The 26866-nt window shown below is 41.8% G+C and overlaps 1 protein-coding gene across 1 annotated transcript in view; it reads right to left on the bottom strand.

Moving 5' to 3' along the window:
* The window catches only part of PPM1E (protein phosphatase, Mg2+/Mn2+ dependent 1E), a 66208-nt gene that overhangs the window by 1253 nt on the left and 38089 nt on the right, over positions 1-26866 (bottom strand). The window contains exons 2-6 of the mRNA XM_086475256.1: positions 8133-8251; positions 3323-3522; positions 1416-1604; positions 506-649; positions 94-187 (exon numbers count right to left, since the gene is read on the bottom strand). Coding sequence (XP_086331382.1) covers positions 94-187; positions 506-649; positions 1416-1604; positions 3323-3522; positions 8133-8251 — 746 coding nt within the window. The remainder of the gene's footprint in view (positions 1-93; positions 188-505; positions 650-1415; positions 1605-3322; positions 3523-8132; positions 8252-26866) is intronic.

The following is a 26866-nucleotide window of genomic DNA, read 5'->3' on the forward strand; positions in this document are numbered from 1 at the left end:
TTCAGCTGTATTTCAAATTTTGATCACAAGAACATTTCAGTTTTTATTAGAAAGAAAAGCAAGTCTGAAAAAAGAATTAAAGCCCACTCTTACCAATAGCTCTGGAGACTGACAGGCTCCCATTCACCCTCCAGGCTCCAAACCAGACCACACAGCCACCAAGTGCCTCGATGCGCTTCTTCTCATCCTAAACAGCGAGGGAACACAAGGGTTGTGTGGCCAGAGCGTTCAGCACTGCCATCGCACCCTCAACACTCCAACAAACATTTGGTGCTTTCACAAACCCAGCATGGCGGAGGCTGCAGGCCCCAACAGATGAGAACAAAGGATTTGCACACAAATCCATACACACTTCCCGACAAACCAGGGTAACGGGAACACAAGCTGCTGCTCTGAGAGACACTGGCAAGGCAACACGCACTGTCCCAGCATCCCACAGGCAGCTGATGCCGCTCAGCTTCGGTGGTATTTAAAACCGGGTGTAGTTAAGACAGGCCGTTCTCACCTCTCGATCTGGTTTGTGGGGTTTCATCAGTTCCACAGCTTGGCCTCTCCTCACAAGCATAACCTGGGAGTCCCCAAGCCAAGCCACATGCAGCATATTTCCTCGGATGAAAGTCACCACCCCGGTGGTTCCACAACGCAGACTCTGGAGAGGGTGAAAAAAACACGCCCCTGGTTTTAAATAAGCAAACGAGAACCATTTCAAAGCGTTTTCTTGCTTAAGGCGAGGACAGAACATGTCGCTACTCCGACACACAGCCTGTTCCCGGGGAGGGACAGGCAGCGCTTTCCTTACGGCTACGACTGCTCAGTCACAGCCCCTCAGAGCCTTCCCGGCTGAACACAAGTGTGTTCGACTTTGCCCCGTGACTTCCCTTGCCTTGGAATCGCCCTTCAGAAGCCGGGCCTTGCTAGGGATCTGCTGCGCTCCTGTTCTAGTGACTTCCCGTGCCTGGTTCCTATCTGGTGACAGAAACGCCTGCACATTAACCATCTCGGAGGGAGGGTTATTCGTAAACGTCTTGAGCTCCCTGCGCTTAACTCAGCCCTTGTGCAAGCTCAGGAGGCCTAGGAGTCAGTTGTCCACTTATTCTTGCTTTCTGGAGCCAAGAAAATCATATGTTGTAGAGACAAGGAAAAAAGAACCCACCCCAAGGACTAAACCTAGTTGGCATGGGAATGCAAGAATAGCAGCATCCTCCTTCTACATGAACTGGACGTTGTGAGAAGTGGAGGCTGACACCTGTATGGGGCCTGAAGAAGCCCACCAGTGAGCACCGGTGCTATGGATGGCACGGACAGCTCTGTGCTGAGCCCCGGCCTGTGCTCAGCCCGGCACTTGGAGCACCCCTGCTAGCAAAGACAGAATTTAGAGATTCACTTTTGGAGTCAAGCCCAGGTAACTCAATCACCTCTCTGGCTGCCTTCTGGACAAAGCGCTCGTCGGTCACCCGGAAAGCTCGGCACAGCGCTTCTGCCGGGTCATGCTGAAACATCTCCTGATGGACCATGTTCACGTGGAGGTGGATGGAGGCGTAGATGGCAGCATCTACTCCCCCATGACCATCAAACACTGCAAAATAAGCTTGCTCTTCTTGGTCCTGTCAATGGAAACACATTGAGAAAACAACTCAGGAGAAAGAAACACAAACAGCCAATGGGAATGTCTTAAAACTTTTGAACTTGCGATTTGTGGCATCCTCGTTAAATCGCACTTAGAGGCGGAGTTTCTACTGGAAAAACAAACTACTCGGACCACCTTCACTTACATCAGTGGGAAATTTCCACCTTATTGCTGATGAATTCCACCTGCAAACTGCAAAAGATGCCCTGCAAGGATCACCCATGTAGCGCTCTCAGTGCTCCTTATGTCCCATTTGTTACAACTCAGACACTCAACTCAAATAGAAAGTGCCATTCTCATCAAATCATGCAGGAGTTTTTGTGACTGCAAAAACCACAGAGAGGGAAGAACATCCAATACAGTTTGCATGAAGTCTACATCAAGACTGGAATCCACCAGGGACAGAGTGCCAGTACAGTTAAAATGTGAAGCCAGCCAGCCTCTGCTTTCGTTGTTCTTTCTTTTTTTTATTTTTTAAATCTACTTCGTATCACCTTAAATGCCTGTCTTTTTAAAAAAACCTGTATGTACTCTCTCACAAGATAATTGTGATTACATTCACAAATCAAATACAGCAAAATCACTCATCTTCAAGTCAGTTTTCTCAGCTTCCCCTTATCTGTTCACAGAGAAACAATGCGGTACCAAGAGACAGCAGCTCCTGTGCCTATTTACACACAGAACACCCCAACCCACTGTCAGTGCCAATTCAACCTTGACAGCCATCTCAGCGACTAGAATATTTGCACATTGTAATTTTAAAGTAATGGGCTCCAACACAAATTGGAATAAGAAAGCTGACAATTGACAGGAGAAGGAAACATTTGCCTCTGTTTGCATTAATATCATTTAAAGGCAAGAATGTGGTTGGGGCAGAAGGTGGTTATTAAAGTGATGCAATAAAGAATCAATTATGCAGCAATTTGATCCTAAAGGTAAGATTTTTGCCACTTTCTTCTATTTACTATTCTTCAGTGTCCAGTTTTATATCTGAAGGAAGAGCAAGCGTGAGTGTTTGACTGATGGTCACATAAAGAAATTAATGGAGGGAAGTCTGGCTCCATTTGCACCAAACTACTCGTGTTGATAGATTCTTGTGTGAACTGCACCCCATTCTCCTATAATTCTTTCCCTATTCTTGCTTTTGGCTTCCTCCTCCCAAGAGAAAGGGTTGAAAAGCCGTATAGACCCACCCCTGTAGACAACTGGCTTCAGTGATGAACTGTAAAGTGAACCACTTCCTCATTTCCACTGGAAATCCTCTTCTACGCCTGGGCCTTCAGCCAAAGAGAGGCTCCTACCTTGGTTTAGCACGTGGTCCTACAAAAGCCACTCGCAAAAGCAGGGCTGCTTTCTGCACGAGGGCAGGCCAGTCCTTCAGCCACTGCGCGAGTGGCTACATCAGGATGGGCCAGGTTCAAACTTTGCTTAGTTAGACGACATTCCACCAGAAGTCTGTGAAAATTGCTCTTCTATTCTCTATACCCTACGTAGAAACCGCGTGTCATACTGCCACTACGGTTACAGAAAATCAACTGAACTGACTGGAGACCAGGTTTGTCTCTTGACTGCCAGTCCTCCTCCGGTCCGTCACAGGTAGGGCTTTCCTTTTCACCGTGGAAGACTGCCTAGTTTCCCCCAGAACAGAAACTGTATTTAGCATATGCATTTGTCTTCCACATCATCTCTTTTTACCTCCAGGTTGAAGAGCATGTTGAAGTCTGGGATGCAGACGTGCTTGTCTTCCATCTTCCTGCGCATATTCTTGATGGCATGGATGGAGGTCTCGTAGTAGCGGTGGGGTTTCGGCTGGAGTGGAAAGTCTTTCACCCAGTTGCTGCAGATCTCATGCAGTTTGCTAAAAACTAAGCGGGCTAGCTTCACTGTCTCAATCTCTGGGGAAGGCAAAAACCACAAATGAAAGGCTAAGAGTGTTATTAAGTGAGAAGATTTTTTTTCTTGCATACATTACAGAGATGAAACAACACCATTTTAGCCGAGCAGTTGAACGGATGTCAGCAGGGAAATTCTGGGCTCTCATGCATAAAAAGAAGCAGCCAAACTCACCATAATCAGCATTCATCAGTAAGCAGCTCATGGTTTGTTTGTCTTAACTTAAACATTCCCCCATGCCTTTGGGGAACTCATTTGCAGCATCAGAAAAAATGACGACCAAGTACGTTTCCCTCAGCATTTGATCCCCGGTGTCGCTCTGCACAGGGTGGTGCAGCTGTGCCACCGCGGCTCTGACTGGGACTTTGTCATGGCATGTGGCGTGCCCTGCAGAACCCACAACCCATTACGACGACGCACTGGTTTTAGATCAAACCATCTATTGCAAACCACGCCTCACTGCAGAGCTGAGGCAATACAGCGGTAAATAATCTACAGAAATGAGCGGTGATACTTGAAGATGTTTTGGCAGTGTACGCATTAAGAAGGTACCTGAACGTGCACGCTGCTGAGTTTCATAACATTATTTCCAGATTCCTGACTAGACTGGGTGTCAAAGAAATCTGCATAAGCAAATGAGAAAACCGTAAAAGTCTTAAATTTAAGAAAACACTGAACTGTCACTCCTGAGAAATAGTAATTTTAAAATGTGAAAACTCGGGCACTTGACAGTTGTTCTGAAATTCAGGGGAGGAAAACAGGAAGTAAGCATCAGAGCTGAACATATCAAAATCTCTTTGTTCATGATCATTCACCAAAGCCAGAGATCTTCAAAGCAAAACAGCGGCAATCCATGAGTGTCAATCATTCCTGGAGGAGGAATGGCTCAAAAACTGGGAGTAGAGGGGAGAGTGACAGCATCTTGCCATTCACAGAAATTCTGTGAACAACCTAAAAGCAGCATTTACTAATTTCTGTACTAGGTCTACACAAGATGTGGGCTAGAGCGGTCAGGGGGCCAAGATCCTTAGGAGCAAGATATATTCCCGGCCTGCAAATTAAGAGTTGGTTTAAGCTTGATCTGCAGGAACAGCCATTAAGCTGGAAATAAGCTGTATATATCATCGAAAGAAGGAGTCTCAGCTTCTTGATCACACAGCTTTAAAAACAAGTGGTGGAAATCAGATGACTGGGTCATCCCACCTGCTGCAGTAACGGGTACTCATCCCCTCACAACACCTATACTGCTCTCGCTGGTCCCACCAGAAATCTCTTTGCTGGGTAATATATTTAAAGAGGGAACAGGTACAGCCTGACATGTCCGAATTGTCTTTTCCAGAAGTGAACCCCACAGGCTTGGTCTTCCATTTCTTTCCACTGGGCACATATGAAGGGAAATGATGTGCATTTCGATGTCACGTGGCTGCTACACTTGAAAGCATCCCTCTGAAGGAGGAAGGGAGGAAACCCACTGGCTGATAACACCCACCGAGATACTAAACTCCCTTCCCCAGCAGGGAGCGTGCGTAGCGTCAGCATCATCAAGAATTGCTCTTGAGGTTAAAACAGGCGAAAGGCCCACAACAGTTGAACCACCCCCTCACAGCTGTAAATTACTCATCGATTGTTAATGCTGCAGCGCTGAGCCAGAGCTGACTCAGCTGCCATTGCGGTTGTGTCACGGAGAGCTTCATTTCCCTCCTGCTGCTCCAAAATCCCCAGTGTTGGAAGCAGTCCTTAATTCTACCACAGCTAGCGGGAAATCCAGCTCAGGCATCATTGTTCCCAAAGACAACTGACTTCTTTTAGGGCAAAATCAGGGTAGAAAGAATATCAGTAACCAGATTCTGATTTTTGGTACCTAAATTTTAGGACCTTCCTTGAAAATGAGGACAGCGTGACAACAGGGATCAGTACCCAGGTTTGTAGACATGTCATCAAGCCAATGACCAAGGTTTTCCTTAATCTAAGAACTCCAGTTTCTGGCTAGTCAATGACCTCTTTGTGTCTTGGCTATAGTAATCCCATCTCCTGGTACCTGGAAAGACTGAGTGATGGGACCTGGTGATTTGCTCTGTGAAGTCTCCTGGATATTTTAGACACCTCCGCCATGTAACACAGCCCTACTATCCAGCCTCCTTTGGTGGTTCCTTAACAGTGCCAACCCCGCCCATGAATACCGTCCTCCACAAAAAAGAAAACTGAACGTTCTTAACCTGACCTTTCAAAAAGGAAATCAAACGTCTTTCCTTTCTCATGGAAGCTCTCTTGCTCCTCTCCAGTGCAACTGGAAGAGAAGAATCAGTCACGGCCTATTACTCTTAGATCCTGTTCTTGATCTCCAAAGACACGTGGTCACTCTGAATGTAACAGGCCCATATTCCCGCATTCCTATATTTGTGCACTCAAAACAGTTTTCTTTCTTTTAAGATTGCATTCTTCTTTCGTGAGGCTTCTAATTTCCTTTCCACCAGCACATCAATAACTGCTTTTACCACTCCTAAGTATGCAATATGATTTGTCACGTTGCAATTCTCAGAGTGAAATGTGTCGCTAAGGAAATTCGGAATATTTTTTTCTTCTTCTAGCAAATTCAAACTTAAGGCAAATCGGGTAAATGTCTCCTTGTATTATACAGAGTAAAAATATTTCTGGGTTTATAAGAAAAACTGACATAGAATTGGATATCAAAACCAGCCAGCTAAATTGAGCTTGGTTTCACATTCTGCAGCAGTTCAGACGTCAGTAGGATCAACACTGAACTCTGAGCACAAACTTCAAGATGCAGAAATCCCATTTTCACCACCTGCTACAGTTCCCTTTGTTTTCTTTCAAAGCGTGAAAGTCTCCCTATATGGTACCAGTTAGGGCATCCATCAGTCACAGCTGCCTTCTAAGTAACCAGCCCAGGTTTCTCAAAGGACTCCTACTAAGAAAGTCAGCTAGAATGGAGCTGCTGACCTTTTGCAATGAAATCTCCTTCAGCCCCACATGAATCCCCCTAGTTTTGTTACGGTTTTCTTAGCCAAACCTTGCCTCACTTGAGCTAATGCTCTATTTCAAAAATATGATGTATTATTTGAAATTGCAGCGTTCATATCAAACCATTGCTTTACTACGGTCCAGAAGATGTTCTCTCTCTTCCTCTCCCCCTTTTCCTCATATTTTAACACTTTATATTGCATCTGTAAAGGTGTATTTTATTTTCAAGTACCTTCATTATGACAATTCACCTCAACATACTGCATCTGGAGTTGTATTTTAGTGCCTGCTATAGCCTGTACACATATCAATCTGTGTTTGCATCTGTGTATTACAGATTTAGATACTTTTAAATGGCAATTGCTGTAGGTGTGAGGGCTTTGTGATGTTTTCTTTTTCTTTTTTTTTTTTTTGGTTGAACTCTTTAGATACTATGTGTGGAGGCTTAGTCAACATTTCCTTGGAGACTGTCAAATATTTATGCAAGTCTCAGAGATCTCAATTTGAAATTAATGAAGGCTGCTCAGCCAGAACAATGACAAATCTATTCCATTTACCTGCTCAGCAGGAAGAGGCAGCAATACCTACAAAAAGGGAACCCATAGCACGGTTTACTCAGGTTTCCAAAGGCCTCTGAGAAATACAGCAGAATCTTCCTTTTTGAAGAGCCAGATTTATATATCCTACTTATCCCCTGCGTCATTTATTTATTTTTTTAATCAAGAAAGGAGGGAATAGACAAAGTAACTGTGTTTTCAAGATCAAATGACAGAATGCCTCTCAATACATGCAAGAAACATTATTCTTCATTGTAATGAGCGCCCCAGAAAGTTTTTCATGGTTATTTAGGTCAGCAGGGTCCTGAAACAATTTAGGGTGCATGGCTTTGAGCTGGATGTTGTGAAAACCTTGTTAGCCAACACAGATAAATGCTCAAAAGGGAAATTTGCTTTTCTCCATGAAATATTTTTATACCATCCCTTGCTAAAACTATACAAAAAAAAAGAAAAGCCATAGTAAATGCTACACTGATTGAAATAATTCAGAATTATTTTCTCTTTTCCCACATCCATTTGACTTTGGGATGAAGGAGGACAACTGGCACTTGCCAGCAAGCAGCAGGACCACGTAGTCCTTATAAAGTGCTTATGAGGAAATTCAGGGCCACAGATACAGTCTGATGAAGGTGCACTTAAAAGAGTGATTTCCACCTGGTCTTAAGGAGAAAAAATTTGATAAAGTACAAGTACAGCCAGAGAAAGACATTTAAAAAAGAGAAAGAATTCAATAGTAAAAGTTGAAACTGGACGAGATTCAAAGACAAGAAAGCTTTGACTAAGAAATTAGCCACTAGCTCTGTCAGCAGTAGTGGTCTATTCTCCATTCATCTTTTTACATCAATATGGGATATTCCTTTACAAGAAATCTAGTCCAACTTCGTTTAGCTAGCTGGTAAAAGGAATTAATTTGAGGAAAATCTAGTACCATTCAATTGGTCAGACCAGATAGATCACTGAAGTCAATGCTGACTTTAAAAATCTATGATTTATCTGCAAAGTTCCAGTATACAGTGTAAATTAAAGATCCACACCATGTAAAATTGTACATTGTCACGCGCAGATGTACTTACGTATGATCCCATCTGCGTTGTCCACATGCTTTGGTAAGTAGAGTACTGAAAGATCACTCTGAAGGACTTCATCTGAAGTTGCTCTAGCTAAAGCAGCAGCCAGAAATGAAGGGCAATTACTGGAAAAGAAAAAACACAAAAGAAAACCACAAAAAAGGTATTTTAATCTGATTTAGCAAGGTAACTTGCAGTCAGGTGTCCTGGGTTACAGTGTAAAATGTGCCAAAAGAAAAAAATATATTCTATTACCATCTTCAGGAGCTGTTGAGACCAGGTGGGGCGGTGCTCCCTGCCTCCCCCCCTCTGGACTATCTCCTGTCAATGGGCACAACAATGCCTTATCGCCTGACCCATCGGTAACTCGCTCCTGGGCTATCTCCTGTTAATGGCCCATCAAGGAACTGCCTCACGACTCCCCATCCCATTGTGAGATACTCCGCCCGGGGAGGGGGGGGGAAGGAGCCAAGCAGTCCATGCCAAATAAAAACGGAGATTTTGAACACGCTAGCCGCCTTTCTTCCACTGGATTCCCAGAGGAGCTTTTCCCCCCACCTGAGTTCCAGAGGACGAGAGCTACCTGCCGACCACTGGACCTTCGGAGGAAGACCAGACTCTTTTACCTGATTGCTGCTTCCACAGAACTACACCCATCACTTCAGGAGGACTGCAGCCAGCATCTTATCGGACTGCTACTGCCACCCTAACAGGGTGTCAGGTTGTATTCCTGACTCTGTCAGTGTAAACCAGTGGGTTGTTTGTTTTTTCCCTGCCTTGTGTTATATATATATATATATTAGTAAAGAACTGTTATTCCTATTCCCCATATCTTTGCCTGAAGGCCCGTTAATTTCAAAATTATAATAGTTTGGAGGGAAGGGGGTTGCACTCTCCATTTCAAGGGAGGCTCCTGCCTTCCTCCACAGACACCTGTCTTTTTCAAACCAAGACATCAGGGAAATACATAACAATATTTGTCTGTAAACAAACAGGAATTTGAACCAAGATTTGTGAAACTTCTAACTCTTCTTTGCCAGACAGCACCACAACCCTGCAGCAAGACCTCAAACTCACCATATGTATTTTAGTAACTCTGTTTCACTCTTATGTTCCCCGTTTCTTAAGTGTTAATGTTCCATTTCATAACAGCTCCTTCAATGCTTTGCAAGCCTAGACTTGAACCCCTCTGCAGGGTCTGTCATGCAACCCTTGCTTAGCTTACATTTTCTACATGTGCATTACACACTTCTATCTTTAGCCCGTTCTGTCCAGCTTCTCCTAAGAGTTTGGAGTCAGGATTCCAAAGGATAAGAGAAGTCCTCAGATTTTGAAGTGTCCGAAACCTCACCAAGGGACACTGAAAGTTAAGGCAAACCCACAGTGGGTATGAAGTTGATGTGCATAAGGTTAAAAAGCTCCCTCATGAATGATCTCTATCAAGAGTAAAGTGGCTTTAACACACTGCAGCTTAATTAAGCCTGATATCTCCCAAGGTTAATTAATCTATAGCAAACCAAGGCCACTTTAATGTACATTCTGTCATTCAAGAAGCGTTTAATACCTCTTAATTTATACATGACTTTGTATTTCCCATTGGTCTGCCTTAACTTCTCCAGGTGTCTCTTGCTGACACAGCCTGAAACTTCCAGTTTCCGTAGTTATCATCAGGGGTAGCAATCTCCTCCATAAGACACGTCTGCCATGTCTTACGCAGAGACATATGAGCTGATTTCAGTCTCAGAAACCGTCCATCAACAACGGAATTACGCGTCAGCTAGCGCAGGGAGCAGGCAATGAGCACGTACACCTCCTTAACCTATTTCCTCTGCTTAGGCCCAGTAAATCTGTTCATGTGCTTTTAGCACAGTTGGGGAGGGGGCATTAGCCTAGAAGCATCAGTCCAACCAGATCCAGAGCAGAGAAAATCCTCCACACAAAAGCGGACTCATCAGACATCGTTCTGGAGCCTGAGAAGCACATGGCGACTGTCACTGGCATTCGCATTTGGTTCACTGCCCAGGAAAGCCAACTGCCATCCTAAACTGGCCCACATGCTGCAGCTTCAGCAGCAAAATCTGAACTCCAGAAGGAAAAAAAATAAAAAATAATAATTAAAAAAAAAAAATCAGATTCGCTACACTTGGGGTTTTTCGAAAAGCCATTTCACCATAAGTTTTTCCAGTTTCTTGATACAAAATACTGCTACAAACAGTAAGATTATGTAACAGATTTAGAAAACGTACACAAATAAGTCCTCCGACCCTCATTATTTACTATTCAACATATCTGCAAATCATTTAAATGTAAGATTGGCAATAAATAGCTTTGTCCAAGTGACACATCGTCATCAGACAAGCTCTGACCCTTGAAGTTACGCAGAAAGCCACCCGTACCGCCTCACTGCGCCATCAGTAAGAGTATTTCCTAGAACGAGCAGCTGAGTATTCTGCTCACGCAGCACCTCCAAGCCTCAGCACCGCGCGCGCTAATGAAGCACGACTGCTGGAGGAAATCAGCTGTCTTAGGACTGGCCCTTCCCAGCACAACACAGGAACTCTGATCCTATTTACATACAGCAATGCCCGGTGGTAAGAGTAATCAGCAAGAGGAAAACACACCGGGACCTCCCTTACTTCTGGCACGTGTAGAAGCTGATTTTCCACCTCGCCTTGTCCCCCTTTATCTTACAAAGAGCAGGTTTTTCATTTCTATTATTAGCTCTGGTACTCCAGAGTGGCGATACTTGTTACCGTTCCTGTCACGTGCAATTCCTGTGTTAACAACAAGAGCAAGAGATTGTGATGCCTGGGATAGAATAATTATGCCACCAGCTAGCAGCACTGCGAGGACAGTGTTCTGAAAAAAACGCAGAGAAAGATTAAGGTTCAGCCTAAATAACGCACAGCCGAAAGCATTTACGAACACAAGCCAGACAGGGCTCGCTTTGGACACGGACGTAACAGGCTGTGCTAGCACCTGCAGGAATCTGAGCTTCTTGCCCAGTCCAAGGCTTACCCCCAGCAGCTCAGTGCTGAAACTGTTTAGGAAAACCAAACTTGTTCTGTGTCAAACCAGCCCCTCAGGAACATCCACTGATGGGCAAAGAGGGAACCTGGTTAAGAACTGAGGCAACAACAGTGGCTAAAATAGAGACTCAGAACCTAAACAGCAGAGAAAAAAAATACCCCTGACACGAGTAACCTCTGCTCTGCCTGAGCTTGGAAGGTGGGAAGGCCACATCTATGAAGACCCAGAGTCATGAGCATTTGTATCTGAAATTTTAGATATTATTCTAACTGTAGTGACAGATTACAAAATTGAAAGGTGCAATTACAGCGTACGTCGCTGGTCAGAGCATTTCCCCAATCAGCTCCAAGTGCTATTTACAGCCCGCGCTAGCAGTTCCACACAGGAGTTCTTTATCTAGCCAGAGAGTGCATTTCCATTACAATACTAAACCTACACAAAAAGCCGCTAAAGATGTTATTAGATAAATTAGAGGATTTTAAGTACATCCTTCCTGATTCTCTGGCAGCGTGGGTGTGTTTAGAACACCCACAGTTGCATTGCAGCAGTCCTGGAATAACTCTGCTAAGGTAATAAATCAAGCCTAAAAGTGGTCCGTTTCCATCAATTAAGTTTGAGAAAAACAGTCTGAAGTGGGTTTAACTCAGCCCACGTATTATTACGTTACCAGCTGAACACACAACTCTGCTCCTTCCTGATAGCATTAAAGTGGTGAAGACTTTCCAAACGTTTTCTCTGAGGTATTCCTCTGGGCTCTAAATCTAATAGAAGGTCTCCTACTAAAAAAAAAGAGATGGCAATTTAAAAATTCTTATTGCATGAAAGTTCACCATTGGGGTTTGAGTGACTTATCAATTTTGATAGAAAAGGTAGAGAAAATAAATCAGCTGAAGGCTTTCCTTCTATGTCTGTCCGCTCTTGTCCTAATAATAACAGCTGCCTGCCAAGGAATTAATTGCCCTTGACATTTGTTCATCACAAAGCTTCTTATGTAGCCGTTACAGGACCACGCCATGTAAGCAGGGAAGTGACCAGATGCAGACAGATGACTTCCTCTTCCTGATTAGCACAACTCAAAATTTACTTCTCTTACTTGGCTCCTGAGAGGAGTTTAGTTGAATTACTTCTCCCCTTCAAGGAACAGCAGACTGCACTTGAGTTTTTGTTACTTCTTTTAAAGTAGATTAGACGTTGAAGTCAAACCACTCTCGGGACACTTCATTACTGCTACACCAAGACAAATGAAGAATCAGGTCCAGGACCTTTGTTTTTATCACAAAAGTGAACATTCAGGTGAGCAGCTACAGCACCCCACAAAACACCAACGACCCACACTCGAATGATCAGACTTCCCCATGCTGGTAGTCCTCGCCTGTCCTCACAGATCTTGCACAAAACAAGAACTGGCAGGCAGGATCCATGGGGACATGGGAGCTGCACTGCGTCCTGCTGCTGGTGTAACTAAGGATTACCTGTTGGCTGCCAAAAATAAATTCTTCTGCCACATTCTAGTTGCTCAAAAGTTATTAGTCATTAACTTATGACAAACTGAAACTGGGAGGGCACAATCTTGTTTAGCAGAGGGCTGAAAGCTAGAATGCCTACGTCTATTCATAGCCATGCCACTAATTCAGCAGCTGACCTTGGACGAGCCACTTCACCACTCAGACCTCTGATTTCCTGAGGGAGCGGAGCGAGGCTGTAGAAGGCTTAATTCATTTTGTAAAATACTCTGAGATTGCTAGATAAGAGCACAACTGAAGGGAAAAATACCAAGTTGATAGTGGGAGATACTTTCAATGTACACAAGATTTATGGAGCTTTCATACTCTTTTCTCACTCCATATTCTCTGTTCTCATACGCTGCCAGAAGTGCTAAGTGGAGCACACAGGCAAACAGCTCTAGACAGGCAGGTTTAGTCTGATGCAGGCAGCTAACTCACGGTCATAAACAACTGCATGATGTAAACGCATTCTTAGAAAAGTTGATGCAGCTCAAAAGGGGAAAACCACAAAAGACAGACATCAAGTTCCTAAAAATCGGTAATGCTGGTGTTCCTGGAGCATTAGCAGTGCTGATGGGAAAATGATGCTATGGGCACATTACTGCCCCTGACCAAAATACATAATCGAGTGCCACCAGTGCTGAAAACGCTTAACGCTGTCATGGTCTGGTGTAACTGATGAGGCATCACTAACCCAAACAAAGCAGGAAAAATGGACCGAAACGTACTGGTGCCTTTCAAAGGCCAAAACGGCCAGTAAATCACAAAACATACAGTGTTCCTGTTACCTCAAGAATCCCCTGACACCACAGAACAGCAATTGTTTTAGTTAGAATGAAACACGATTTAAATAGAAATGCTATTCAGTCTGCTGAAACACAAAACAAATCCACAAGCAAAGAGCATAAAGCATCGTATATAGTTTCACACAGCAGTGCAAGTCCAAGAGCATGACCTGAAAAGAACCAAGTACAGCACATTCCCATAAGGTCTATAATTTACTGTGCTGGTAAAAGACTCTGTAGGGATGACAAGCTAACTGCACTCTTTCCAAAACGCATTAGACTAGGGACGCAGTTTGGTAAACACTCCTGTGTTAATGGGGCCTGTCCCGAGTTCTTCTTAGAAAGCAAGTTTTGCGAGATTCAATTTAAGAAAAACCTCATTTGTCCCCAGCCTGTATTTACAAAACACACCAAGGTCTCATGAGACTTCTTCCAGATGGAGCTTCTGATACAGCCTGGAAGCTCTTTGAAGAAGCCTTTAAAGTCTTTATTACTGAAAGTTCCCATGCTGTGAACTGCAAAGTAATGAGCAGAGAAATTCTTTGGGAAGATCCTTTGGCTGTTTACCCAGCCCTCCCTTCAGCTGCCTCCTGCTTCAGTGGCCATCCAGAAAGACAGGGTGCCAGCTGAGGGGCTGCTGTTTGTCTCCTAACTCCTGTAAGTCAGACAGGACTCAGAGAGGAATATCCCGTTAAGCAGCCCTTAGACCCCAAAATGATACGGATGGATCTTCTAATTATGCCAAGCGAATGCTATTTCCAGCTCCTGTCTCTGCAGGTTCTCCTCTCCTTACTCACAAAGCAGCGCGCTTTCCTGCAAGCTCACCGCTCCGCTCTGACCCGTGCTGTTCTGCTGCTTTGCACAGCTGGTGAAAGTTTTGATGCTTATTTAAAGCCTGGTCACGGTGGACAAATGGAGTATGGGTTTTTTCCCAACACATGGTGAAACCCTGCACTAGATTCTAGCTGCTGCAGTGAGTTACTAAAAAAAACCCAGGACACACACACAAAAAAAGAAACAAACGGAAAAAACAATGCACCTTTTAAAAGATTGCATAACCAAAGCTCCTTGAGAAGTCATTTGAGCTGGCAGTGTTGAGACAGTAAAGATGCTTGATAAATCTGTTTGAAGGAGCTGAAAATGTGGTACACAAGGAAGCTGCTATCTATAGGCTTCACAGAGACAGCTGCCTGGTCACATTCAAAATGATTCTGTCCTTGTGGTGACAGTTGTAAGCAACAGAAATATAATACACAACCATTACAAAAACACACTCTTTCTGATGTGTTTACCATGACCGTAACCTACACGGACACTGCAGTGGCACCTCTTTTTTACCAAATATTTAACCTTTTGCATTGTGCTCATGGCTGTATTCTAAAGAGTACGATCAAGTTTATATGGATATTTTCCTGCAGTTAAGCCTATCTTAACCAGATATTAAAAAAAATAGAGGTGTACTGCTCATCAGATAACACGGATTAAGACGTTTCAACATACCCATCAGACTTTCAGTATTTATCAGTGTACTGATTTTGTAATAGCTGTATCTTACTTTTCAAAGCATTTAGGGAGGCTATGATCTGAGATATGTCCTAAAGACTCCACAGACAAATATAGTGAATGAGAATAAAATTATTTTTGTAGGAACAATAATTTCCCTTTGCAAGTTATTAGGCTCAAAGGTTTTGCTGATGATGAATAAAAGAAGTTCTCAACTTAGCAGCAATCACTGAAAGTCTATCTCATAAAGCAGAACAAAACCTTATATGAAGCTCATATTTGACAGCTATGACTAAGGTAGGTAAAACACTTTATAGTCTCAATTTTAAAAAAACCCTGCCAAAAGAACAACTTAAAAATGCCCTTAGAAATAACCTGATAACTATCACTTGTTAACCATGACAAGTCAAAGACATTGGTTTCGACTTGTTCACAAATGAAGATCTAATCTGAGATATTAAAAAATAAGGAAAGAATTTGAACATTTTTTTGAGATAGTAAGAGTCAACCAAATGCTCCCTCTAGTAAAGGATACGTGAAATAGGTATGAATGGAAACCTCTGGGAAATCACATTTGGTGATCAGATGGGAAACATTTGCAAAACCACAGAACTCAACGATGAGTGTGTTGGCACCCACCCCATGAAAGCGCTCAGGTCCTGCACTCATCTGTCAGAGGGATTTGACAGGATATTATACGTGAGGAAGTAAAGAAAGTGCTGTGCTGCACGGCATATCCAACTAATTAAAAAATACCAGAGCAGAGAGCAAAATTAAAATACTGGCATGTTCCTGAAAAAAAATAAATTAAGAAAAAAAAATTGCTCAGTAAAGCATGCTTGCAAGAGCATGGTTCATATATTCTTTCATCCGAGTACCTGGGAGACCTGGCTGCAAAGGGACATCCTACCATGTTTCTCCAGCCGGAGCACTGCAGGCGAGTGCAGCTCCAGTTCCCAGCCTCGGAGGTCCAGAGGCAGCTGGCACTAGATTTGCCAAGGGGTGCCAAATCTCAGATCAGGCCCCTCTCCAACTACCTTCGCACACGTGCTCAACCTCTCTCGCACCACCGTGTTTCAGAACACATCTAGCACGGGCTTTCTAGCACATCACTGCAAACATCTTCCTCACTAGAAGCTGAATAAAGGCCAAGTCAGAGACGCGACGCCACCAGCAGCAGGAAAAGCAATCCCAGGCGCCCTGCAGATGTGCACGCTCTGCCCCCTGGGTCCCCTCTCCAGCAGGGCCGGGTTTGCCGGAGCCCCCTCTGTGTCACCGTCTGTTTTACAGGACAAACTGCACAAGCCAGGAGCTGGGCATGGGCTGGCCCTCCGGCGCTGCCAGATGGATCCATCAGGGCTCAGCCCTCCCTACCCTTACCTTGGAGGGGCCGTTCTCACCCACCCTGCCTCCAGTTCTCAGCAGACTGATAGGTGTTCAGTTATCTTTCAAATTTCAACCCATCTTTTGAATTTGACTGAAATTGGCCTGCAAGGTTAAGCTTATCAGTGGGAGGAACCCGCTGGGCAGACAGACTGGGCAAGCATAAAAGCCTTGTTCCCTTACAAACCACACTTTGAAATCATCTTCTTGGAATGACACTACTAGAATTTCATCTCACAATAAAGGTCATTAAAGGAAACCCTTGACCTTTAACGTACTACCTTCAACACATGAATTAGACTGAGACCTCTAATCCATTTTCTGCTGTGTAGCAAGTCACTACCTCCTTTCTCTGGAGGGTTAAGTGCATGTGACAGCACATAAAGCTAACGAAATGTAAGCAAGACAAAATAAAAAGGTCGCCTTTGTCTCTTTGAGGAGTTACAATGTCGTGAAGGCTGGTGTGTATTTAAAAAATGAATGGTTGCTGACCACAAACCACTCATAAGCATTTGTGATTTAATGACTGGCACTAAAATGCAGCTGACACTGAAGGGGTGAGGTGTGAAGAATCCAAACTACAAAACCCAGCTTCCACGGAGCTATTCTGCTGAACAGATTGTCTGTGTATTATCTTTGAAACCTAATTCTATGATTTCTCTAACTCATTCTCTCAATATGGCAGTTCTGAGGTTACTTATATTTCAATCTCTGCAGAGCTGATGCTACCTGCATTAGAGGTTGCTTTTAAAGTGACAGAAGTCGTCTACTATAACATGAACAACCCTTAAAACCCCAAGATGAATCTTCCAGGAGCTGAAAAGCCCAATTACTGCAAGAAATTGAATTCCCAAAAGTGACTGTATGATAGTTTTCTTCATTTCATCAAAGAATTGAGGATACAAAGTTTGCTGTTGAAAAATCACATTCCAGGATGAGAGTCCTTCACAGTCGTATTATATCCTTCTGTTATTAAAGGAAAAGTAAACCTAGACTTGGAAGGAACGCAAAGAGAAATCATTTTATTACAGAAATGGACCAGAATCCATGAACCTCTGCTACAGTGCCAAGATGTCGAGGATGTATCTATATAGCAGTCTCTCCCTATCTAGATCAGAACCTTTTCTATCTGAACAGCAAGATTCTGAGGGATTGGATAGCCTTTTATAAAATTATAATTACTGCTATAAAATGCATTTTACAAAATTATAAAAATATTATAAAATTTTTAAAAATATCAGCAAGCCACGTATTTGATGGACATTTATAATGCTTAGATCTTTAGGATTCAGCTATGTAAATGTAAACACATAATAACAACAACAACAAAATAACCTGTATCTACCCTATCATTAATTAATCTAAATAAAGATAATTTATTGGAATTACCCGTACATGTGACTTTCAGGAATTTGTCCTGAGATAAAAGATCCTTCTGGTTTTTGTCGTTACTGTTTTACAGGGATTACCCTGCGTATTTACACGGTGCAGCCTCTGTTCCAACGGAAACGCTTAGCATTTGAGTGACAGGCATACCTTGGAAGCAGGGTCTTCTGACTGCCATTCCAAAACCCAGTCCCTGCCTACATACCACCTCCGCCTCTGGAATGGCAACGAAGCCTACAACTGCCAGATGCACGCTTACCTGAAGAAGGACATTCCTTAACTGGAAAACCAATGTCAACAACAGTTACCTCACAGTGAGTTTCTCTGCTAGACTGAGGCCTGTTTAAAAGCTCTACAGGACATCAAAAATGTCATCGATTTTTCTCTCTTTGGCTCTCAGTCAATTTGAGAGTCAGCATAATTCAATGTCTTTCCACTAGTTCCATTAGCAAAGAAAGGAATCCATGCTTCAACCTATGCTGCCTTATTGGAAAAAGTAATTTGATTTTACATCTGAAAGTGTGCCAACATCAGCATAAAACCGTACACAGTAAACATAAAATTTAATTTACAAATTCTGTATTTCGTCAAGCCAGAATGAGATGCTGTCTCAAATCAATAAGAGTATCCAAACTTGCTCTGAAGATACTTACATATATTCTTTTTACTTCAGGTATTTTATGTTCTAGTTGGAGTTTTTGATGATTTCTCTTCCTTACCATAAAATATTAACGATATGCTATCTAGAAAAGTTCACGTTGCAGAAAACTTTGTTAACAGCAGGCACTCTTTGGCCATAAAAGTTCAGGCATATCATTTACTTGCCACTGATTCATCTTGCATTTTTTTTCTCTGTTATAAATAAGCTTTCATCGATACTTCCCTTAATCTGAAGGGATATACCATACAAATTTCATGTGTCCAGAAATAAAAGTTAAATAAGAATCACCCAGCGCAGAGCATCTATTTTATTTCAGATCAGATTAACATGCCAAAGTCCTCTGATTACTAGTAAAACTGAAAAATTTATTGTGCTGTTATAGTTAATGACTTAATTTCAAACAAACGAGACAAAAAGCTGCACAGCAGCACACACTGCTCTCTTCATTTACATCTCTACTGCAGATCATCATCAAGGCAAACAAATGTAAAATGACTTCTTTAAAAAAGAGTGAAGACAATGAATCTACAGTGCCCGTTCAAACGAACAGCTTTCAGTAACACCACACAGAGCTAGTCCCCAAATAATCGTGCTTGTATTGTAATATTTCTCTTCAATGTAAACGAGAAAAAATAAAAGCTGCAGGCCAGGATTTTCAAATGGCATTTGATCACTTAACTTCTCTCAACCCATTGAGCAAATATCAAATATAAGGCAAAACACACCCCAGAAGATTTACGACCACTGAGTCAGCAGCGAATGTTCTCTCGCTCCCTTCTTGCTCTTGTGAAACGCAGTTCATCATACAAATGGCTTTGGTGTTTATGCCAGATGCAAGATTAGATAATTAGTCATCTGAGTCCTGGATGTCAACTCCTTTGTGATACAAAATTTATTCCAAATGCACCATTTATAATCAGTTGACTTGCAAAAGCATTCTGGTGTTACACAGTAATACATCTTACGTCGTACAGCTAAATATCTGCCACTCTGCAGTAACACACGCTGTTTCTGCTGTAGCAATACCCTGCCTGATCTTCGCCCTTCTGGTGACTTAATTTTTTGTCCGCAAAATAGGGATAATGACACTGACCTTTGGGAAGCAATTTCAACTCTAATGATGAACAGTACCAAGAAGGCTGGGTATTATTAATTAACCCCAAACTGGGATTGGAACAAGAGAACTACAATTCACTTGCACCGATCGCCAGAAAACACGGCTGCTTTTTCACCCACTTTCGAGCGTGACACGCAAGGTAGTCAAATTAAAAGCAAACGTGGAAAGACTGTACAGTACGTTTTAAAATAATTTCACAGATAAACATATAACTACAAGTAGATTCAAACGCTATATAGTGAGTCAAATTGAAGACTTTACTGGAACCTTGATTTCCAAATCACTCATGTCGATGCACACAGAACCAGACACCAGAGGGGTAAACAGGGCTCTAAGATCAGAGTGTGTGCTCTTTTAAAGGAATAAACCTTTCCTTACTCCAGAAAGATCACATCCTAGTTCCCACTGTCACTTGTCCTTTGCAAAATTGCAAAAAATATTGTCAGGTTTAGGGGGTTAGGTTTTTTTCTTTAAAGGATAATCAAAATGTTTTAGCTGTTCTGCTTCACATTAAAGTCCCTAATGCATTTTGTTCTACTGAGCCACATAGTTATTTCAGTCATTCTTAATAAATAACAGTTGCCAGTAGTAGTTAAGCCAACAGTTCTGAATTATTTATAGTGTTGAGGAACAGAACGGCAGATAAAATGCATTAGGGCTTTCAGTTGTTCTTGCCTGAACGACACAATGGCAGCCTTTAGACATTTTTCCACAGGCTGTAAAGCATTCTGCTTCCGATCCTGGTTTAAAAGATTTCCTAAAGAGACAACAAACCTACTGCTATCCATCTTCAATAATCACATTTATGAAGAGCAGGTAAGAGAGAGTCTTCCAAATACAGTACATTATTTAAAAAAAAAAAAAAAAAGGCAGCACAGACTTTGATTTGATTGAACAGGTCCCATTCAAACTGCTACTTAGTATTATTAACCAGAACTTACTTATTTAGATGCTATTTAGCGTGGTTGTATACCTTCCAGTTAATGATCTAAAAGCACCTCATAGTGTTGAACTCAAGCGTTTCTCTTCCCCTTTGCCTACAATCCCTCCTCCCTTCAGCTGGAAAAAAGCACAGATATCATCTTCATTTTACAATGGCAAACCCAACTTCACATTCAAGGCTGGAGCATGGAAATCCCAAGTCCTGTCTCTCCTCTATGCCTCTTTTTTAACAGACCACACTATGAAACACTGACCACCCAAAAAACTGGGACAGAAATTATCTTGACAATACTTGACAAATTACTTTAAACACAGCAGTTGAGTTTATGCTCTTTGTGGGTGAAAAGATGCATTCAAATACCTGTCTTGATGGACTGCTGGGATAATGTGTCTCTGCTGAGCTATGTCTGGGTAGAACCTCGGGGGACATCTTGCTTTCCCACCTTGTACTGACATCACAGGGGACTGCACCAGTGTGAAATTCACTACACACAATCGATTCACAAGGAGAACGGTGCCCACAAGTGACACAGAGATTTACTTTAAATTTATTTTAGTTTATTTATTTTAAATGCTGCAGAAAGAAGAACTGGGGGAGTAGTTGTAGCAACATAAGCTTAACCAAACAATTTTCCTTTTATAGTTCACCTTCCGCTTTCTATGTGGATCTATTTACAGCAAAAATGCTGCAAATCGTAGCATCTCTAAGCAGTAAAAAGAAGGAACAAAAAATTAAAACCTGGAGAGGTAAAACACCCAAACAAATGTCCTCCTACCAAATACTAAAGGAAAAGTGAGGGAACTACCACTTTCAGGCCACGTCAGGTTATTGAGGCATCTGAAACTGGCTCCATCACATGTTAGATTGTTGGAATGAGCCAAACTGTCAGCAGGCTCAAGTGACACGGAGCTTCCCAGCTCCCCCTTCCTTAGCTGAGCTTCCCCACCTCTCGCAGTTCGGAGGTTTATTTAAAATCTGCACTCTGATTTTACGGAGACGGTTATATTGAAGATGCCATATGTCACAGGAGTGACCATGCTCAAAAGATGAAGAATGTGGCTTTTGCTTTGAGTAAAGCAGGACCTGAGACTGCATAACACACAGCTTGCCTGCAGTATGCATCTATATATAGCTCTTTTTGCGCACAAAGGCTATATGAATTGATTCTGAACAAGCTGAGGATTTTGAACAAGTCTGCAGCGCTGTAGCCTCTCTCCCATCTGGAAAGGTACAGTGAATTATTTAAAACTTGGAAAACACATCCTAAAATTATTTCCAGCACCATCCAAAACCAAATCTGTGTACCCATCTCAATCATTGTTACAAGGCCAACTGAAAGGAGGAGCTGTCACCTTTTACAGCTAGGACATTGCAAGTAAATCTCGCAAGATTATAGACGTTGTCTCTCTGCCATGGACTTCTCAATAGGACACAAATTCTACCCACCTATTCACCCAAAACTGGGGCTTTGTTACGCAAAAGAATCAGTCTTTTCTTACAATCTTATTTGTTCCATTTTATTTTGTATGAGCCATGTTGGAGTAACAATCAATTCGGCCACCTCAGAGGCAATAACGCTGCCCCCAATCTAGTGCAGCTCCTGTAAGCATAACCCAACACCTCTTCCTTCTCTCTGCCCGCCTCAAGGAAGATTGTAATCTTTCCCTGAAGTTTATTATTAAACCTGTGATCTCTTCAGAAGGAAGACGGACGAGCTCTAAATATGAGAAAGAATCTGTTACATAATACCTTGAGAAAGGAGGCAGCGCACGATAGCCTGTAGACGACACAAGCCTGGGTAAAATAAAAGTGGAAAGAGGGCGAAAATCCTTGTTATTGTCTTGCCTTTGCCCAGGGCCTGGACTTAGGTCCATCCTGTGTACAGTCAAACATACAGTAGAATATGGAATCACGTAATATATGTGTAAGTCTTATTTTTTCATTTCTATGGAAAATAAACAAATGCAAATCAGCAACATTATCTAGAAGTTAATTCAGGACCTGGCAAAAACTTACGCAGATCAGAAGACATCTTCCTCAAACACAACAGAACTTGTTTGAAGCTCCATGAACCAGGATCGTAAATAATACACTAGTGAGGACTGACTCACCCACAGTGATGAGTAGGCTCAAAGCTTCTTCAAATGGAGCAGTGTCACAGTTATAATCAGCAGTTAAGAGAGTTACTTCGGAGTCACACTATCAATTACAATGGTAATACATATTCAGGGAGTAAGTGATATGCAGACAGAGAGAATATGAAATCAAAACACTAATAAAAAATAAGGAACCTTGGAGACAAATTATTATCTTCTATATCTACAGTGCTTTATACATTCCCAAATGATTTAGAATCTAAAAATAAATGATTACTTCTACCAGCACTGACATACAAGCTACCTTGGATGAAAACCGGCAAATTGCTAATCACGGATAGAAAGATTACACAACTGTTTTGAACAAACAGCAAAAAATGGACCACGCCAGAAGAGCAGGGGAAATCTATACAGGAATTGAAGTTGTCCAAGCTAAAATTTAACCAGAATAACGCAAATATCATCATATTTTCTACACCCATGATGGATTTTCAATAAAAATGAGAACGGTTAGAATCATCTGTCTGCCGTGATGTCTCATACCCTATCTACAATACCCTTCTCTCGCCATTCTTCAGCATCATACTGAGACACTGACTTGAAGGAAAATACTCAACATCTGTAGCTGAAATACGTATACATTTATATACACACATGTGTCTGTGTGTTTAAATATGAATGATCACCACAGACTCCCTGGGAAAATAAAGAGGGAAGACTACCAAAACAGGTAGAAGATCAAAGGTCACACAAAAGCACGTAGCTAACCCAGAAAAGACGACATTAAAACACACTGTGCCAAGTAATATTTCGAAAATAAAAACCGTAATCAGTTCTGCACCCAAAGCACACCGCTAGTACCAACTCTACCAATGATAACGGCCTTGAAAAACTAAAGCAAGGCACAGTTCCGGACTAAGGGTAGCAGTAAACCTGTGATTACATAATTACCATTCTAAAGTACAAACTCAGGAGGCGGCAATCAAGGAAAGGTGAAATACAAGCATGTTTTCTTAGTTGGAACGGAGGATTCTGTGAAAGAGTTTCAACAGACCATCCGAAAAGCCATACGAATGCAAGAATTCTTAGCTGTTGACAAAGCATCAAATGTAAAAAAAAAAAATATATTTTTTTTTAAAAAAGATCTGTGTTCTATATCCACACTGAAAAATAGCAATGAATTATTTTTGTTGGATTTAGCTGTAAAAGACTGCTAATGGCATCCAATTGGATCTATCAGAAGTACAGTCAGGCAGCACAAAGATTGCCTCAAGGGCAGATAGTTTTCAAATAAAAATAATACAAGTGGTGCACCTGCATGAGTGAGCTTTTTAATGATGCATGGAGTCAACATAAAAGACACAACTGCAATTGGTTAGACTGAAAATAATATATCAAGAAAAAAAAAAAGATTAGGAACACCAGCTGAGCTCGGAGATAACATAGGAAAACTTACTGTTAAAGCAAGATTTAAGTTATAATAACACAGCAGTAGTAAATTGGAAGATGTAACATGATAGGAGATTGAGCACTGCTCCCAGTTCTGCATCTGACAAATGACACTTCTGCCAGCAAATCATTTAATCTCTACACACCCATCCATCTAGGTATCAAATAGGTTTATTGCCTTAAAACTTTAGAAGAGTACAGAGAAATTTAATTCATTAATACCTGGAAACTATGTTTTAACCCTCGGACAGAAGACGCTGGGAAAGGCCACCACATTACAAAATTAAGACTATCTAATAAAATATTACTGTATTTACTTCAGTGAACTCTTCATCTGTCTTTCTCCTGTTTCAGCTCCTGGGTTCTGCAGCGCTTCATTACTTTCTCATTTCTTTGTCTTGGGTTAGTAGGATGAGAGTGGTGGTCGCAACCAGGAACAGTGCTGTTCGTGCGACAGAATTAGCAGTTCCTCCCGTAACATACAGAGAATACAGGGAGAATCCTACTTCATCCATGTAGTCACAGATGCTATTCTAAAATCTTATGCTAAAAATTACTGCAAAAAGCAGGGAGTATGAAAGAGTAATCTAGGTCCAAACCTTCCCTAAAGTTACTGAGAAGGAAAGTTAGGGGCTTGATTTGGCATGAGCTGAAGACGCAAAAAACTTCCAGAAATGCAAGTGAAGCACCTTGCATAATTAAACTCAACTATTCCCTTCAGTATGAGGGGAAAAAAAAACAAAGCCCAAACTTCCAAAAATCTTTACAAGAGTAAAATACTGTAGATTTTGAAATGTGCAGAAAAAAAGGTATGTTCAGTCCTACACTGTCTTTAATGGTTAGACATACATTCATTAGCTCTATTTTTCTATTTCAAAACTAAAATCCTAATTCAAATTAGATTAATAAACTGTAGCAATATGAAATAAGGAGGAATGCAGAGGCAGCAATATGAACTTCTCAAGGATCAGGGAAATGAAACAAGTATAATATGTTATAGCTTTGTCATAAAATAAGAATGGATTGGTGACAAAAATCTCACCCTTTTATCAAAACTCTGTGTTTTCTAATATTCAACCTGTTCTTTTTGATCAGGGCTGGTTATATAATCACCAGCCATGCCACATTTTTGCTGAAATCATGCCTTTGATTTATAGATTTTTATTAGTACCAAAGACAGCCAGAAAATCAATTCATTCCCAAGTAAAGTATAGCAAGGTGCGAGCCTTTCAGACTGGCTAGATGGCAGTAAAAGAAAATGTGTATGACAATAATATAGAGACATAGGCACAATTAACCACAAAACAAAGACAGGGAAAACGACGCACACAAGAACGCAGATCCACCCCGCTCTGCTGTTCAAAGCCAAGACAGATCACGCTCCCTTACCAACAAGGGCAGCTTGTGGCAGGAGGCTTGATAAACCCCGTAAGGAAAGCTGCCCAGGGCCCCTGTTTTCAGCTATGTATTAATGCTTGGTATTTAGCATGGCTGACCAAGAGTAATGCAGTATTGCACAATTCTTCATGTCTCTAGACTTTTAGCTACGAGTCACCGTTACATTAGGAAAAAGCGAGCTTAGACAACACAGAAGGGTAAATTACATATTTTCTTAAAAGCTCTGATCCAGGGGCCATATTATTTTTATTATTTATTTAATTTCCATAATTCCCCCCCCCTTTTTTTTTTTTTAAATAAAACTATGACAATCTCTTTAATCTTCAGTAAGCAGCATCACAGCAAACAATCATAGTCCTGGACATGAAGGAAAGGGGTTTCTACATTTGAAGGAGAACTTTATCTCTCTGCTTCGTTCCCTCTCCCTCAGGAGTGACTTAAAGGAACAAAGGAGTATTCCTTCAGTATTCTTCCTCCTGCAAAATGCATTGCCCCAGTCTACCTAGCAAGAAGGAAAATGGAAAAACTGCAAACAACTATTAGCATTTACAGCCATTTCTTAAATACAGATCTAGTCTTGTTAGAAAGAAAATACCTGGGTTTATAGCAAACTTCATTTAGGCTCGAAAAGGAGGTGCATATGTGCCCGTTTTGGTACATATACTGAGTTTAATGTGATCCCAATTGAAAACAATAGTGAATCTTACTGATTTCAGCACCTCGGTGATCAAAGCTTTCCTCTGGCATTCAGTAGCAGTTGTGAAAGGTTTGCAAGGAAACGAACAATAATGTACAGTAAGACATGTCTGAGTAACTCTTCAGGTTTAGATATCTGCAAAATCTTACCAAAGAGGAAAGAAAAAAAAAATAATAGAATGATTGAGATTAATTTGCCTACTTGCTACTACAATAATTAAAGACATCTTTCTTATAATGTGAATGTCTCAGGCATTTCATTCATAAGGGAGATTGACATGCTGATATATTTTACTTCCAAGTTAGAAAGTATTTCTCTTGCCTTGCAGCTACTCTGGAATTTATTAAAGGCAAATAGTGAGAAAGACTGAGAAGAAAAAGAAACAGTGAGTAACATTAAGTCAGGACTGCAAATACTTCTGCATCCCGTATCCACCACAGCCTTCGATATGGGACCAAGATGGTAGAAATAATCAGACGTTTGCTCCTCTCCATCCTCTCCATCGATTGTCTTTTCACTCTCCCACATCACACCCCCTAGCCCAGGCACACCCACTCCCTGGGTCACACCTCTGCTTTGTGTTGCCCAAGCCTGATGAGCTGATGATTAAGAGAGAAGACCTCCCAGCACTTTCTTTGGACATCCTTCCAGCACAAATGATTTCCTCCAAAAGGACTGTTGTGATACGACAGTGCAGAAAAAGACAAGAAATGTGAAACAGTCAGGAAATAGAGGGGGAAAAAAAACCTCCTGGCTGTACCACAGGATGTTCCAATAATCAGTCTAT

Source organism: Leptosomus discolor, chromosome 18, assembly GCF_034619465.1.
Source record: "Leptosomus discolor isolate bLepDis1 chromosome 18, bLepDis1.hap2, whole genome shotgun sequence".
In the NCBI taxonomy this organism is placed as follows: domain Eukaryota; kingdom Metazoa; phylum Chordata; class Aves; order Leptosomiformes; family Leptosomidae; genus Leptosomus; species Leptosomus discolor.